This window comes from Seriola lalandi, unplaced genomic scaffold (genome assembly GCF_002814215.2).
Source record: "Seriola lalandi dorsalis isolate HSWRI2012SDOR001 ecotype SW California unplaced genomic scaffold, Sedor1 jcf7180002054901, whole genome shotgun sequence".
Classification (NCBI taxonomy): Eukaryota; Metazoa; Chordata; class Actinopteri; order Carangiformes; family Carangidae; genus Seriola; species Seriola lalandi.
Window position 1 is genome coordinate 973,958 of NW_019525453.1, and position 18,195 is coordinate 992,152.

The 18,195-nt window shown below is 40.1% G+C and overlaps 1 protein-coding gene across 3 annotated transcripts in view; it reads left to right on the forward strand.

Moving 5' to 3' along the window:
• The window catches only part of akap7 (A kinase (PRKA) anchor protein 7), a 43,058-nt gene extending 25,139 nt beyond the window's left edge, over positions 1–17,919 (forward strand). For 2 of the 3 annotated variants that reach the window (XM_023430040.2, XM_023430041.2), the window contains exons 10-11: positions 10,663–10,698; positions 14,582–17,919. In XM_023430040.2, coding sequence (XP_023285808.1) covers positions 10,663–10,698; positions 14,582–14,802 — 257 coding nt within the window. In that variant the 3' untranslated portion in view covers positions 14,803–17,919. The remainder of the gene's footprint in view (positions 1–10,662; positions 10,699–14,581) is intronic. The other variant, XM_023430042.2, reaches the window with a different exon arrangement.
• Positions 17,920–18,195: the final 276 nt, after the last annotated feature.

Sequence of the window (18,195 nt, forward strand, 5' to 3'; positions counted from 1 at the left end):
TGTTTGTTCTCAAACCTTGTTCTAATTAGATCTCGTTGATGCTTCCAGACAATAAAAACTTAAAGGTGCTGTGTGGAGTTTTCTTGTAAACAAACAAAAGTTATGTTTACATTTGCTGTTTCTTACCAAAACACACCCTGCATCCTTGAGGTCTAAAAAAAAAAAAAAAAAAAATCCTCTTCATGTTCTAAACCATGCATTGTGAACATCCATGCTTCCTAGCTCGCAGTTGTCTTCTTCACTGCCTTTTTTTGAAGCATTGCCGGGCATCTTTGCACCTTACTGCCACCAATTGTCGATGAGTGGAACGGCATGAAACTGACAAGTTGTGAATCACATGCTCGTGGGCATGATACAAACAAAACTGGGACTTGACAAAACATCATTTCATAGCGCTCCACATTACATTTACATTACATTTACTCATTAGATGGATGTTTTTATCCAAAGCGACTTGCAAGCGAGGGACAACACTAAAGCTTCAGTGCAGTGAGAGACCTTGGTGTAAGTACTAAGTACTAAATCCATTCAATACATGCAAGGATAGGCATGGTAGGGGGCCTTAAGTGTTAGGAGAGGAGGTTCTGTCGGAAGAGTTGAGTCTTCAAGAGATGGATGTCCCTGCTCTGATAGCATTCGCTAACTAGTTCCACCATTGGAGAACCACAGGCGAGAACAGTCTCGACTGTGATTGCTTTGTGTGCAGGGATGACTATGCCAAATGACGTTCTTTGGAGGAACACAGTGGCCGAGAGGGAGCGTAAGCTTGTATGTTTGAGTTTACGTAGATGGGTGCAAACCCAGAAGTCACTCTGAAGGCAAGCGTTAGTGACTTGAATATATTCAGGCGGCCATGGGCAGCCAGTGTAGGTCAATGGGTAGCAGAGCGACATGTGCCCTTTTAGGCTGATCGAAGACCAGACATGCTGCTGCATTTTGGGCAATCTGCAAATGTTTCACTCTGCATGAAGGGAGGCCCACAGAAGGGCATCTATATGATACCTAAAGATAGATCAGTGGAAAAAAGATTAATGCTGCAAAACAACTTTCTGTTCCAGTCTTGTCTTGCATTTTAAGTATTCTTAGTCTGAATAACAGTATGATTACTTAATTTCTTCATTTTTTCCATCAGAATTATCGGTATACTTCAGTGTTTCAGCTTCTTCTGTTTTCATTAGTTCTTCCTGTATTGCTTCAACATATATACCGAATGGCCTCTTGAATTTAAATCAAAAGTCTACCTACATGAAATATCTCATACATCACTGAAGTATCATTACATATGTGCAGCAGGTTTTAAGTTTACACATCACACTTGTGCAAGTTGCATACCAGCATACCTTCATCATGTCCATGTGTTAAAATGAGATTTAAGGTAAACATGGAGAAACACACAAATGTGAAAAACTCGTTAATCTTTCTGAACAGTGAAGCTCAAACACGACAGTGACGCAACGTTAAGACAACATTAACATTTGTACACGACCATGTGGTGCAGATTAGCAGGATATCTCCTCATCTCTACAACCACAACTTTCTCTGGATGAGTTGTTTGAGCACGGATGTTATCTAACATATGTTGTTACACAACATCAGTGGTCAACTAAAGGAAAATTGAAATAGATAAATAAAGGACCAAAGTTAAGGCACGCATTTTCCACTAGATGACAGAGATACAGAGTGGAAACTGCCTGGTCTGTTTAAGCTCATATGGAATGAAATGAGCTCTAGAGGATAATGACTGATGCAGCTTGTGGTTTGATTACAGCTTTAAGCAGCGATTTCGCTCATTGTTCTGTAGCAGCTGTATCCGGGTTGATTGGTTTTACCATTCAGTTTTGGTGCCACTACATGTTTTAGAAGTAGAACTAGTGTTTTTTCTCTTTTATTACTTGCTTACTTATATACAAGATGTCACCTGCACTGAATGGAACTCGCACACTGTGTTTACCAGTGTGATATAGATTAGCTATAGTGAAAGGAAGGCTTCAGTCTATAGAGCTGGAATTCGGAGTTTTCCCTGTAGCATCTGGGGGAGTAAATTGGATTAGTTACTTGTTTGTCCCAGTTTTCATTCTATTGCAAGAAATTGAAATTGATCTTATTTAGATACTTAAACTAATAGAAAATCTGCCACCCATTCAACTGCCAGGAAAGATTTTTCTTTAGAACTCGAACTGTGCTTTTGTTTCTAATAAATTTTTAGTTACCTTTTCTGTTAACTACTGAAGGAAAATTAAAGTAACCTGCGTATTAATATTGCCGCAAACCTGTTGGATTAATGATTAACCAGTGACACAAAGTAATAAAATGATCCAGTGATTTGTGGCCTGTACATTATGCGTGTGCGTGCTGTATGTAAAATGTTGATCATGCTGAACATCCTGTCATAAACGCAGACTTTGACACCGGCTGAAATGGTGATTTTGAAAATAGGTGTGTGTGTGTGTGTGTGTGTGTGTGTGTGTGTGTGTGTGTGTGTGTGTGTGTGTGTGTGTGTGTGGAGGCATATGTGTGCTCTTTTGAAGCACTGTACTGGTCTTCCTCTCTCCTGTTCCCCTGTGTCCCCCTCTCTCTCTCTCTCTCACTCTCTCTGTTTCTCTCTCTCCCCCCCCCGCTTGCAGCTGCATTGCTATAAACAGTCGAGCCACTGTGCCCTACTTCTGAGTGGAGAGAGATGGAGGGAGAAGGGTAAAGCGTGATGCAGGGAATGAAGACTAATGAGGGGAAATGGAGGGAATGGGCTTAAAGAGAAATGGTGATGTTGAGACAAAGGCACAGGCAAGGAGAGGGAGGCGGACAAAGAGGGGGAGTGTGTGTACTGTAGGTCAGATGCTACCCCTGTGATGCAGTGACAGTAATCCTCGTGAGCACAGCAAGACACGTGCATGCACTGTATGCATGTGTGTGTGTGTGCGTGCTTGCAGTGCGTCTGTGTGTGAATCAACCATGACCAAGATGACGAGTTGTCACAGTCATGTCAACAGTCGCTGCAGGTGAAAACCATACGAACACACACTACCTCTCACAACAATGTACTAGATATACACACACAAGCATAAATGCCCACAGCTGAATTAGTTTTCTTTGTGTGAAGCACATCTCATGACCACAGAGTTACAGTACTGCCTTGTAAATGCATGCTGCTGTCATGGATATTTTGCATCGACATTATGACAAAAGTTGCCAAGTTAAGCCAATTAGTTGAAGACTGGATGCTCATAGAGGGACTGATTAAAAACTGTTGGGATGTAGTAATTGTAGGAATTGTATTCAACCAAGAAATGAACTAACTAACCAAAAACTATCACTATGTCCATTATTGATGATTTTGTGTGGATTCGTTTTTCAGTTAATCATTAAATCTATAAAATGTGAATAATGTAAACCGTAATTGTTGAGAGTCCAACCAAGTCCGGTCAAGAGCTGAATGACACAAGAATATTCCATTTAGTTGAGTAAAGAATACATACAAGTAACAAATCTCATCATTTGAGAAACTGAAACAAGAGAAAATTTGAGATTGTTGCTTTAAAGTTTTCTACTGATTGATTTTCTGCTGATTAACTAATCGAGTCGAGGAGTCAAAGTACCTTATAAAAGGCCTCATGAGGGTGTGATCTGCATCAAATCAATTCTCCCTTGGCCTGTGGTCTAACTTTTTTTTTATCAAAGTTCATTTAAATGTGCTTAATAGTTTTTGAGATTTCCTGCCAACTATCAGACAAAGTGACAAACAGTGTAGTTATTCTCTTCCATCACAACGCTGCTTTCAAAAGTCCAGTCACTAAATTGTGCAGTAAGAAGGAGTTTTCTTTAGACTCCCTCACTGCTGCTCTTTGAGAGGGAATGCCTGTTTAAGTCCCCTCTCTGTTCTTGTGAAACATTCCTCATATAACCTTAGTGAGCAGCTTCACAGGTGACTTAAGAAATTTAGCAACTATTTCAAACATGTTTCTTTGAAGCAGTTATTACTTTATGCTAATGCAACACAGATAGTGTGTGTGCCATTTTGCTCCAATTCACAACCAAACAGCACCACGCCCTTCATAGCATTACTTAACCTTTATTCCCCTCTTATCACTATGTGCTTTCCCCCTTCTAATAACAGTCGGATAAAGGCAGCGTGACTCCTCACAGGGACACAGCTTGCTTAGAATAAGCGAATAAAGGGCGGTTCAGTCTCTGGTTGGCCACTGCACGAGCTGTTTACCTGCATTCATAGTATAACAACAGAACAGAAATGACCTTCATTGGACGAGAAGAATGTTTTCCTTTTTAACTGGTTTGCACAACAGTGGGATCGCAAAATTAAAAATGGTTTAAAATTCAGCTATGTGGTTGTGTTTGTGATCCACTCACAAAGCACAGTGATGCACAAAGAAAGAGATGGCTGGTGAAGACAGCAGAGACCACATGCAAAGAAGAGGTGGAGAAAGATACAGGGAACAGGGTGGAGGAGAAAAAGGCAACGAGAAAGCAGAGAGAGAAGGAAAGAGATGTATTCAGCACTGCTTAATTCATCCTTTTTTCTCCCATTCATTTCTGTCTGTCAAGTTTTTTTTCTTTCATTCTGGTGCCTGTCTGTGTTAACTCTTTCTGTGCAGTCTCTTTTTTCCAAGAAACATAAAAACACTGACATTTTCACAATCTCTTTGTCCCTGCTCCAAAATTCACAGATCTGCCACGACTGTGTATAAGTGCGAGTCTGACAGCCAACGACAGCTCAGTGAGCTGGGTCACTGAGCAGAAAAAGCCATGCCTGACTACTGACTGAATGTTTTTTGCCCCAAGTCAGGTTGCGACACAGAGGAGGGAGGCACAGCTGGGTTCAAATTGCAGCATACATGCCCTGAAGCTTGGCCAGAGGGAATAAGGGACTAAGGTTTTGTTCTGCAAAGAGAAATATAAACCACTCAGTGTCTGCTTTTTTTTTTTTTTTTTTTTTAAGATACAATCAATAGGAGATGTTCACTTCTTTAATACTGTGTGTGTGTCCCCCCCCCCCTGTTTGATTGAGACGAGGTCTGACTGGATCATAGCCAGTCTCTCTGTTCGGCCAGACACTGTTTAAGCTAGACGTGTTTCCAAACCAGGCCAGACAGTCACTGCTCTTTATAAAGATGTCAAGCACATAATAAAGCCGCAGTTTTGGATTTGAGTTTGGCGTCAAAAACCAAGGTGTGGAAACAGTGGTGACGCTGAGAGGCAGAGGCATGTGATTCCTTGTGCTGCTTGTATCTGAAGCGATTGAGACAAAAATAATGTCATGGTTCATACCGCTGAACCCCCTATAGGAATTGTTATGTTGTTGTAAGTTAGCTAACAGACTAGGTTGTGATCAGTTGCTCTATGACACCAGGCCGAAAGATGTCAAATCAAAGCATAGTATGCGTTTTCTCCTGTCGCCCATTCATGCTAGAAAGGCCAGGCTGGTTGTTTGATGTCCAGTCAAGCAGTGTTCACAGGGCGACACACCTGTCCAGCTGTACAGCTTTAATGTCTGCATCCCCTTTCAGACCCCCAAACCAAATGTTAAAAGAGCCTTTGCCTTTTTTTTTTAGTTTCATCCTCTCTTATTCTCTGGATGGCATTGTCAGTCTATTGTCTATTAAACAGGTTGCCATGAAAGTTTCTACAGACATTCACTAAAGTGTTGCTCTGACAAATGGAAACAGTTTCTGCTTTTTAAGGTATAATCAATGAGGGATGTTCACTTCAATGCTGTGTCTGTTTGATTGTGCCCTGCAGCATGGAGTTTTCCTGTAGTGCCACCATGAGGGTGACATTTGGGGTTTGCCTCATGGTGCTCAGAGGATGAATCCTGACTTTGTTCATACCATGTCCTCCCCTTTCCTCCATCAGGTTGATATGTTTGGTTTAGAGTAACAACTATTTGGTGTGAAATGTCCCCCCCTCAGCGTGGATTATAATCTAGGTGGTGATGTCCTGACTTTTGAAATCCAATTTTTATTTTGATCTATATTTTAGTTAATGACCAAGTTAGCGAATGTTAGCATGCTACCACGCTAACATGGTAAATATTCTGCTTTAAATGGTACCTGCTGAACATCAGCGCGTTGGCATTTAGCTCAAAGCACCACTGTGGCTAAAGGCTGCAATAATTTCCTAGGAATAATTGGGTTGCACTAGTATGTATGTTTTCTCTGTACCTTATTTCTCTGAAGTCACTTCAGAGCAAATCACCAACATAATTAGTTTATGTTCTACTTTTTTTAACTAAGTATTCCACTGTCATATTCATAATGTAACATCTGGCCTAAGGCTTTCTTTTACGAGAATGATGGCAGTTCGCTTTTTGTCATCATGTTCATGTTGGGGCGACAAAATGCAAATTAACTCTTTCTACCAGCAGTTAACCCTGTTGTTTCTGGCAGGATTATATAAAGGCGAGGCCTCAGGTAGCACAATGACTGCATATGCTATTTCCCATTCAGTCTCAGTGCCTCTTTAAGTCTTCTTCATCCTTGTTGCATTGTTTTCAAAGTGCTTTGATGGTGTTCACTGTCTCAGTAGAGGAAATCTATCAGCCATGAAATTGTCGATCAGCGCACTGGTAGAGAGTAATGACTCACACACTTCTGGGCAACAACACCCTGTATCCCATTGTTCTGGCGCAAGGGAGAGATTGTGAGAAATGTAATTGTTTTTCTCTATTGTTGAATTCACCGAAATGCAGGCAGATTAGACTATGACAGAATATGTTGTAGAAAGATGAGTAACGAGTCATAGAGCTGCATAATTTTAATCCAAGCGTCTCCTCCTAGTGTTTTTTATCTTTTGGTTTTTTGTCTAAAATTTTTATTTTAAATGCTTTAAATAGTTCGCAGTGTCCTTGGTGCATTTATGTGATTAGTCCCTCGCTCAAAGGCCATTTGATGAGGACATTGGGCACTGTAGTGTCTCTCGGCCATTCTCCAGCCAAAGGATAACAGCTTAGGTTTATTGATCTGACTTTCTACCTCCAGCCAAATGTTTAATTTACTGGATTAACCTTCCCTGAGAGGAAGCACAACATCCTGATGTTATTCAGCATGTATTTAGGGAGTGCATTTTTGTTTGCATTTTGTAATGAACAGTCTACCTGGCAATGAATAATAATAAGTCGAATCCTGGCTCCCTAGAATACAGTGTAAATATAAGTTTGTTGAACTGGGCTGCAGTCGGTATCTCGTGTCTAAGAGAGCGTCTGGTATTTCCTGAGGAAACCACTCCACCATCAGGGCTCTATCCCCACCTACCCCGCTGCTCCACAGCCTCTATATACCCCCACTGTCCTCCTCCTATACTCCTATTTCAATGTCCGTTTTTCCTCCTTTCCCCTCCTTCTCCTCCTCCTCCAGCCTCCCCCTCCGTCCTCAAATGCACCCGCTCCCTTCTTTTTTCCTCTTGCTTTGCTTTTTCATTTCTCATTCGAACCTCCATTAAGGAGGTCTTTGCATTGCGCAAATATGCTCACCCTCCTTTTCCTCACATCACGTACTGTACTGTAGTCTTTCTCCTCCTCTTTGTCCCCCTCTTTCCCTCCTCCTCATCTGCCCATTGCTTTGTCTTCATCTATCCTCCTCCCCTCACCAGATAAGCTGCATTAAATTTGTGTCTAAACCTCTACTACAGCTTTCAGGGAATCAGTTGATTTGGGGTAAGAAGAAATTAGTCATAGCCACAGATTGTTAGGCTAGGTGTAAATATAATCAGTTATGCTGCTGTATCCAGTGAATTTGATTCGGGTCTTTAATGGGTTTATACTGCATGTAAATGTGAAGTGGTTGTGTATGGGTTGCGTCACCAGAGTAGCCACCATCAGCTGCAACTGAACATTATAAAGTGTTCCCTCCATCATGGAAAGTACAAAGTATTAAAAGCGCCTGCCTAAAGATTTTTGGCAGGCTTCAGCAGAATGTCAGCTCTGATTCAACCAGGAAGTGGACTCTATTAATTATTTGGCGGAAAAAGGAGCCACAGAACAAGATAAATAGGTGTGCATGGAAGTTTGAAGTAATGGTGTTAAAAGGTTCTTACATCGCACAGAATAAATCACAGTAGAGTGGTGCCCAGGAGAAAAGAGCAGAGCCAAGCACAACAGGGCAGAGCGGTGACGCTGGGAATGAAATGAAAGCAAAGCAGACACACAGTAGTTGTCATTTGACATGCTGCAGACTCCAAGCTCCGTGACAGTGTACAGTCATAATCCCAAAAACGGCATCTGTACACCAACAACCTTTCGACCTCTCTGTCTGTCTGAGTGACTATAAACCAGTGCACTTCAGAGACAAAGAGGGAGGAGGAACAAAGTGGAAGGAGAAAGGAGGAGCGTCTGCAGCCATGCTAGCAGCTCTAGTGCTCAAATAAATAAATGCTAATGTTAGAATACAAAACAAGCTCACAGTTGCATAACTTTTGGACATCGTGCACTATGATAAAGGGGCTTTTTATTTGCTGCATTATAATGTAATAGAATTAGGGCTGAAACTAATGATTTTTAACTAATTGAATTGAATTAACGTATAGTTTCAACACTATTGAAAAGATTTGTCGGTGATGCTATATGTAGCCACAGCTGTGCTTTGACCTAATGCAAACATCAAGGTGCTAACATGCTCACAATAACAATGCTGACTTTCTGACTTAGCAAGTAGAATATTTACCATGTTTACCATCTTAGTTTAGCAATTAGCTAATCATCAACCAAAGTAAAATAATTGGCACAAGATACAAAGTTAAGGTGCAGTCTGAAACAAATGGTCAAGCTATTTTAATAATGGATTAAGTTGTTAAGTTAACTTTCACCCGTCCTTTGGTTTTAGCTTCTCTGGTTTTCCTTTTTTTTATTGTAAATGTAATGTTTTAGGTTCTTGGACTGTTGGTCGAACAAAACAAGACATTTAAAGACATCACCTTGGTTTCTGGAAAGTGGTGGACCAAAGAACTATCTGATAAATCAAGAAAATAATCAACACATTAATCGTTAGCCGAGTTGAGCCTCAGTTGAGATATTTCAGGAAGGACAAAGATGGTAGACGAACCTACAAACCATGCCGCTATCATGGCTAAAAATATAAACGGGCAATTAAAGCACTACCTGGCAAACAATTACTGTTGGACAGAGGACAGCATATACTAGACTAATCTCATTTCCACTACAGGTTTAACCAGTATCTACCCAGGCAAGATAATAATAATTTCCACCTAAAACTGTCCTCATTACTACTACTTACCAGATAAAGACACTAATTGGCTTGGTTTGCACCAAATGGGTCAAGAGGTTCAGTCTGGCTTTAGATGAATCAACATCACAGTGAAAGAGCCAGAGTTTAATGTAATGCATACTGATGAAGAAAGGAAGAACACTACAGCTAGAGGCAAAAATAAAACATGTCAGTCCACAGAGAGAGACTTCACTGGAAATATTTGGCACCAGGTCTTTAGACTCGACAGTCAGTATGAGGGTAAAGATGAGCTACAAAGAGAAAGGTCGTGGGGGAAAAAGAAAGACGTGCTGAGAAAAAGACACTTGGAGACATGAGAGAGTGAAACCTGCCAAAAACCAGATGGAAGTCGGTACGTCCTCCAGTGTTGTTAAAAGTTGAAATGCCTGTCTGGTTCTCATCCCATCACCATGACAACACAGCCAGCAAAAAAAAAAAAAGGTAGAAAGAGAGAGAGGAAAAAAGGTTTAGATAAAGAGAGGTTTGAAAAAGTAAAGATGAGAAGAGGTGGCAGGAGGCAGAGTGGTAGAGATGGAGGGGGTTTGAAAGATTGAGAAAGATTGAGAGAGAGAGAGAGAGAGAGAGAGAGTAGAAGATACAGAAACAAAGGAGTGTGAGAGTGAGGATATGAGCTATGAGAATTTGTGGGTGTATGTGAGAAAGTGTGTAAGATGCTGTTGAACTGTCAGCCTTGTGAGGAATGTGTGTGTGTGTGTGTATGTGTGTGTGTGTGTGTGTGTGTGTGTGTGTGTGTGTTACACGTATTACACGTGTAAGCAGGGACAGAGGGCAGCTTTACTGCCATCATAAAGGCGTTCATTTTGTCAGGGCGAAATTGGACTGGAAGATAAAAAGAGTTTCTCACATACACACACCCCTTTAAACAGACCTTTGACAGCGTTACATCATATATACAGGGTCAGAATTACAAGCTATTATTTTCTGGATGATGACAGCAGGAACTGATCTGAATAAGAGAGGACACGAAATGAGGGATTCAGTTCCCATATGCCATAATCTTCCCATTTTAAAATCATCCGACAGTTATTCTCCAAAGTGCCGCCTCATCTGAAACAGGGACTTAAAATATTTTGTGTTTGCAATTCTTCCATCTTTGAAATAAAATGTTCCTGCACCCTATTTTTACTCTTGCAGCTATTGGCAGTATGACAGTCAGTGGATTTGGATAACAATATTTCTTCAGAATGATTGTGCATCCATTATAGTCTTCATGTAGCCCAGGGTCAAAACTTTTTAGCGCTGAAAGTATCTCCCTTGTGTTAACAGACAAAGAGGCTTTTATGACTGTGCTGCTTCGTGAGTGTATGAAATCCACGAGACAACAAGATAAAATACATCTTGTTGGGTTTTTTTTTTGTGTTTTTGTATGTGTGTCTTGATTTAATATTTCATTTTTATGCTTGTGTTGCAGACTTGGTTCAGAATCCACTCCGTTCCAAACGTTCAAGTATGTGTCCGCCTCATGTCGTATGTCTACAATCAGAGTTAGGAGGGTTCATTCGATACTTAATCTACATGTGATTTTGGGCTAAAAATGTTCTCCATGACGTAATCCCTAATCAAACTGATGATGATTACTTCTGGAATACTATTGATCATATTAATAACACACAACACAACGTAAGTGACTTTTTCAACGATGACGTGGAGCTTGTTCAATCATTTTCCCAAAAATTCCAAATTCCAGCATTTTATAAAATTAATCAGAAATCTAATCAATAAAACAGTATCTGCCAGCATTTCCTTTCAGCTTATGTCTAATTTCTCATCTATGATCATTTCACGTAACCTATCAGTTTAAATTCAGTTAACCAGACGCAGCTTCTGTCCTCCTGGTTTCAGGCAGCAGAGCAGGAAGTGATTAAGAATGTCCATTAACCGCACTGCCTGGGTGTATGGCCTTGTGTTATCGTGCAGCCTCGCCCTGCTGTAGTTTCCTTGAGCAGGACATTGCATTTTTTATAATGCACTAGATCCATTAGCTTGTAAAAGTTTTGAATGCAACAGCTTTACTTGCTGATATTTGCCTTTCGCATGTTTCGGTATTTTGCATGCAAGGATTTTATTATAGACATTCCTTCATTTGTGCTGTAATAACTTCCTCCACCGCACTATGAAATATGTGTGACTAAAGTATAAATCATGCAAACAAGGTAGTGGCCCTCAGCACCTGTTGGGCTTGGAATAGGTTCAGCATGTTTACATCCTGCTGTGCCCTCATCTTCATGGGAGCTGCTATTCGCTGTTTAAATGAGCTACTTTTACTACAGTTTCTTTACTTTGACATGTAGTCTACACATATCTCGACAGCATTCCCAGAGATGGAGGGAAAATGACTATGCATACATATTCATGTTTGTTTATGTGAGCAATATGTTTCCTGAAGTAAAGAATATTTTTGTATGTGAGCGGTGTTTGATTACTGTTGGTCACAAAGACCAGGAGCCAATCATCAATAATGAGCTGCATAAAGGTTTGTGGCGGCAAATGAGGGAGCGTTGAGACCAGTGCAATAACCATGCAAAGCCTGTAGAAGTTGGTTAGGTCACATGATTTAAATGACTTGATCATTAGTGCCACAAGTGCCGGTATCAGATACTCAGAAATTACCTGCATCTGAGGAGCTCCACATACTAGTGTCTACAGTTCACTAAGAAAGGCAGATTCAGAATAAGTTCATTCTCCTGAGGGTAAAAATATCTCATCGAAAAGCGGTCAGAGTCATGAGTCACTCAAACTGGAAGGCAGGCCACAGTTAATCAAATAGCATCTCAGTACAACAGCAGCAGGGCTTCTTAGAACACACAACTCAATAAACCATGAGCTAGATGTACTACAACAGAACATCATGCTGGGTACAAACCACTTTAGCAAAAAAAAAAAAAAAAAAAAAGTGAAGCTGATGTGAACACATGCTGATCATAATTGGATGAGTATACATGTGCCGTCTGGTCTGATGAATGCTGGTTTCTGTCCAGCGTGTTGTTAGCAGGCTGAATATTTGGCATAAATAACACAAATCCATGGACGCATAATGCATGTGTCAACAGAACAAGCCGCTAGTGGTGGTGAAATGTTGCTGTGACATGCATGTGATTGTGACTGATTAATATCAGTATGGTCTGTAGAGCAGATGTCAGCCCAGCAGAACACCTGGAGGATGAAAGAAGGGATACGTGTGGTACAATCAGTCATCGGTGACTGACATTACTATAGCAAGTCTTCATGGACTGAGGCACCTGCAGAGCATTTCTACACCTTATTAAATTCATACCTTTTAGGACTTTACTTTTTGCTGGTTGGATGTGTCATGTTTAGTAGCCACCAGGTGCACTTCAGCAGAGAGCTAGATCAGAGAAACTGAGCTACATTTTGTCATACTACTGAACTGATTTAAGAGTCAGTTTGCCAAAAAGTCAATGATACTTTGTGTCTTAAAGGTTCCTTGTGGAGTTTTTTTGTTAAGCAAACATTTCAGTAGCAATTATGTTGCTCCATGTTGCTACTAGAGATTAAAAATTCCACAGTGTTCCTCTAAGGAGGAAGGATAATCTGCAAAAAGCAATACAAGAACATCAACAGTAACACTAGGTTGGTAGAAAAAAAAGTAGATGTATCGCTTTATGGATGAGATTCTCACCTCAGGAAACCTTTATCATCCTCGAAGGCTTTCTCACTCTATTCTGTATGTTCTGTATTCTTCTGTAATGAATAATAGAGCACCACACTGCTTTCACATATAAACAAACCCCTGGGCCCAGGAGAGTTTTGTGGTATAGAAGATTAGCTTGGGGATTTTCTGTTTGGCTTCAGTAATCAAATGTTGAGGTGGTTATAGTGTGTTTCTGAACCACCGCAGTGATCTGTGTGTGTGTGTGTGTGTGTGTGTGTGTGTGTGTGTGTGTGTGTGTGTGTGTGTTTGTGTGTGTGTGTGCACGCCTCAGACAGGCCGGATGCTTGAGTGCTTCTCTATTACTCTCTTTCTGAATGGCTTGGTGCTGGCTGTCCATCTTACAGCCTGTCTGCATAACTGTCTTTCTCCATGAATTATTGACTTTCTGCCTGTCTTTTTTTTCTTTCTAACTGGCTTTATGTCTGTCTGACTCCCCCTCTATCTCACTGTCTTTTTGACTGCCATTTTGTCCATAGCAAAAGCACAACTAGCAGTGTAATAAAAGCTTTACTTGTTGAATTTATCATCTTTTCAAACACTGCAGGAGGTAGATTAGATTCAAAATGCATGTACAGAAGAGCCGATAGATGGTTGTTTACCTCATCTGTTATCATCAACTCAACACCCTAACTGTCACATCTTTTCTATTGTTGTCATATCCAATCTATTGTTTCCGGATTCACTTTACAATGAGTGATTGTATAGTCATTTATTATTGTCAGATTAATAGTTACCGTCCCTTTTCATTTTGACTATACGAGAATAAGAATGAAACAAGACCTGTTATCATATAAAGAGACACCCAACTTGGAGCTGGAATCAAATCCACTGTAGTTAATGGCATTAAATGTTACAATAGTTAATCATTTGAATATGTCATTCCTGTCACATACAGACCACCAGCTATAGTGGCATAAACAGAATTTGAAAATCCACAGTTTGATGATGGATTTCAATTTGTGAAAATTATATTGTTCTCTTTTTAGAAAGGGATTATTGATTCCATCAAAAATACACAAGTAAAAACAGAAAAACAACAACTTTTTACAGCAAATTTTAGGGGCATCAGTATATCACTAAATCTGGTTTAGAGTTTCATCTCAGCAGCATCTGAAAATGCTGTAAAACTACAAAGATGTATAGTTCCAGAAAATAAGATTTTCAGTTCAAATTTTATTAAAACAATATGTGACTTATCCTAAAATAAATAAATTTACTCAAATATTTCAGTATTATTCCAAGGGCATATTCCTTATTTTACCTTGTAGCTGCACTAATCAATATGTTACATTAACGGTGGAAAAAATAACCATGTTTGATCTGAAAAGGTTTGTTCACACTGACAAATCCACAGAGAATAATCGCCCATCTCTGCAGTTTCCCTCAGCTCCTTGTGGGTTTTACGGCCTGCACCTTCACTGTTATGTTTCACTTGCTGTACGCTACCTGCCCAGCACCACACAGCAGATACACAAAGTTAGCAAATAGCTGGTGAACATAGCAGAGCATTTAGCAGCTGAAGAGCCGTATATCTCACTTTCTTGCATTGTTTGCGTATCTGTGTGTATTGAGTTTGTGAATGATAATGTACAGAATGTGTTCATGATTGAATATGAGAAACGGTGGTAAATGCTTTTGTCGCGCTTGTTCTACCCAGGTGGGCGTCGCCGGTCTGAGCCTGACGAGGCAGAGCTACTGAGGGTCAGCAAGAGACTGGTTGAGGACGCTGTCAATCGCGCCTTGCAACAATACAAACAGGAGACACTTCAAAATGGGGGCGGGCCTAAGGCCACGGCCATGCAGCTCCCTGGAAACACTGAGGAAACTGCCACAAAGACAGACACTACAGCTAACTCCACCACAGACTACAGGAAGTGACATCATCGAACTGAGGTACAGAGACTGAAAAATCAGCCGCCCATCAAACATCAGCCAGGCCTGGCTAATCAGGAGAAGAGTCAGGCAGCTCTGGGCAGAAAGCCTGAACCAGCCAACCAGTCAGTCCAGTTTGCTGACTGCCAACCACAACTGCTAGCCAGTCATGCTAGCTACCTGCCCCACCCGACCTAGCCTGACACAGTGCAAGTTAAATATATAATGTAGCTTAAGATCAGTGCTACCAGGTGACCGTCCCAACAGGCCAACTAGCTAAGCCTGTTAGTTAGCTTACTAACTCTGGAGTCCTTCATCTAACAGAGCGGATACGGCCCCCAGATCCTCACTCGACCGGGGGTCTGTGTTCGTACATCAAACCCAGAAAACATATGTGACGCACTCGTCTAGAGAGACGTGCACATGTAGAGTTCACTGTGACTGGTCACTCGCAAACTGCCCTTTTTAGAATAAGATAAATCCTGTTTTGTAGACAGCTTGGTTTACCATCACCTGCATTTAAAAAATGACTCAATATGCTCTATTCCCCTCAGTGTAAAACACTCCTTTCTCCTTCACTACATTGCTGCAGGTGATGAAAATATTTTATTTTTTTTCAGCATATGTTTCTTTTAGAAAATAAAATCAGTGCTGACTTCATAGACGAACAATTACTCATCTGCTCATTCAGAAGAAGATATGTGAAAAGAGCTGGTTTGACATGTTGGATTTCTCCAAACTTAAGTGTGAAATACATTATGTTGGACTTTGGATCAGTACAAGTTCTTTTGTTGTATTTTGTTGTACAGCTACGAGGCTGGGTTCAAAGCACTTTGAATTTATCCACTTCAGGAAATGGATCTTCTTGAAACTTCCAGCATTTCATTTTATGTTTCACATAAGATGTCTGTCTACATACCAAACTGCCGATCTGTCTTTAGTTGTTTATAGAAAGTGGCCCCTGCTGTGCTTGTAAGTATATTATATATTACTGTTGTCGTGCCGAGGCTGCACTGAGACAATCATTGAGTTAAGATAAATCAAGCTCTAAACTCTGAATTCATTTTTCAAAACAGAAACTAAGCGATACCAGCTTTTGAAAACCCAATCTGGACTCTTCTGTTGAGTCCATAAACACTCTAGGAAACACTGCACATACACACGGTGCATAAATCAAGCATCCCTCTATCACATTAATTTCTCTCTACTAATAACACTAATTTTACAAAAAATGTCAGATGAATTGGAGACACTAAATCGGGGATGCTAAAAAATAATATACCACTACGACAACACACTACGAGCTGCCAAGAAAGCATTTTTACTCCATTAACGCCATTAACCTGGCTGCTTGTTTCATTGATAACCATTAAATTTATATGTGACAGGTGGTTATTACTATTAAACACAGGCATTCATTTCATAGCTCAGTTTCCTGTCTGATCATTTATAATTAATTTTGGTTCATACTATATTGTTATTTTTTTCAGTGAAATTAGTCTGAAGCAAGAACATACAGATGGTTTATTATCTGTTAGTCTTTTAAAGGCTATAACACAGACTGAAGGCTGGCTGTTTGAGGCTCAGTGTTTACTGGGGATGTTTGTGCTGATCTGAGGAGCTTTTATCCCCTTGTACTTCACATGTAAGAGCAGTTACAGCCGAGCTAGTTATTCAGATGGTGATGCTGATGTCAAGGAGGTTAACTCAGAAAATTGCTTCTGTCAGCTGAAAATTTCAGTGTCTTCCATCCATATATATATATATTTATACATATTTTTTTCTGTTAAACGTGACAATGAAATTGGCCTTTTCATGTGCTGCATTTGACCTCACAGCTCATGTAATCCATTCAGAAATTAAGGCAGATTGTCCCTTAATTAGGGGAAGTTTTTTAAAAAGATCTTGAGAGATGAGGTTTTCAACTGACAGCAAGATGATGATGATACAGCTATAATAAAGGTGATTGGTTTACTCTGACATTAAATATTTTATTTTTTAGCTATTTTTATTTATTTGCTTTGCTGTTGCAGCAGAAGAGCTGGCTTCCCTGAATGAATATAAGAATGAATTTCATGTGGAAAAAAATGAAGATATTTTATTTTGAACTGAGAAAAAGAGCATTCAGTTTGTATTTGAAGGTGAAAAAAAGCACAAAACTTCAATTATTTTTCGTTTTTGTTTTTAATTGTCTTGTTTTCAGAGAGCAGGTAAATGTATACATGCTGTTAAATCAAACCACCTCTGTTCAAAGTGGCCTTTAGTCACTAAAACAAATTGATGTGATTTTTGTTTAACTGTAAGTGCTTAAGGTGACAATGCATAGGTAACATTTTTAGCCAACGTGAATGACTAGATGATGATGAGGGGTCATTTTGCTGTGAGATTTGTCAAAGTCTCCTAAATGTTAACCTGTGGCTAAAGAGTTGGATTCTTGAGTTAAATGTAAAAAAAAAAAAAAAAAACATCCACCCACTCCAGACAGAATTCATGTTATTTTTATTTCTAGGTAAATCGATTTCTCTGCGCATGGACACAGAGATAAAGAGAGACTCAGTTTGCAAGCTCAGATTTTCAGCCACATGAGGTTTATTTCCCTCTGGCGCGAACAGGTGTGAGCTGGAAAATGTGCTCTCATCCCTGTGAAATCCACTTAAGTCCTGTCATTGTGGGCTCATTGAAACATCAATAACAACAAGGTGAATTCTGTCTTAAGGTGGACTTTGAACATTTTCATTTTTATCTTCTATTGTCACCGGATCCTTAATCTCCTTAAAATCCCCTTTAATACACAAGTTGTCCTGTTGTGTGTGTGTGTGTGTGTGTGTGTGTGTGTGTGTGTGTGTGTGTGTGTGTGTGTGTGTGCGTGTGTGCTTGAGTTCATAAAGTGACTGTGGGATGTTTGATCAGTGGTTCCCTAGAGAAGTTCTTGTCTCTATCAATCACGACAACTCGCAGCTGTGTGAACTCCTGTGTGAACATCTCTACAAAATTGCCCTTTCTGTTTGTCTTTCCATTTGTCCGAGTGTGTGTCTGACTGCGTAGGTGTGTTGTTTGTGCTGTGTTGTATATCTTGTTCTGCCATATTTGAACAATAAAACAGGATATGAGATTGAAAACCAATACCCTCTCTGTGTCCTGATTTCAGTCTGGTTGTACGTGTGGTTCCACAGGGGTTACAGATTGTGCTTGTGTATAGTACATGTACAGTTTACATCAAGATTGTCATATATTCCAAAAGACTGTGTTGGCCCCGTACGTTTCTCTAATAGTATTCTAGGCATCATGAAACATGTCACTGGACAGTGCCCGCATCTTCTTAAAGGATTGCACTATTAGTGACAAATACGAAAGCTAAGATTCAAATAGAGATTTTCATGAAAGAATTTGTTTCTTAAA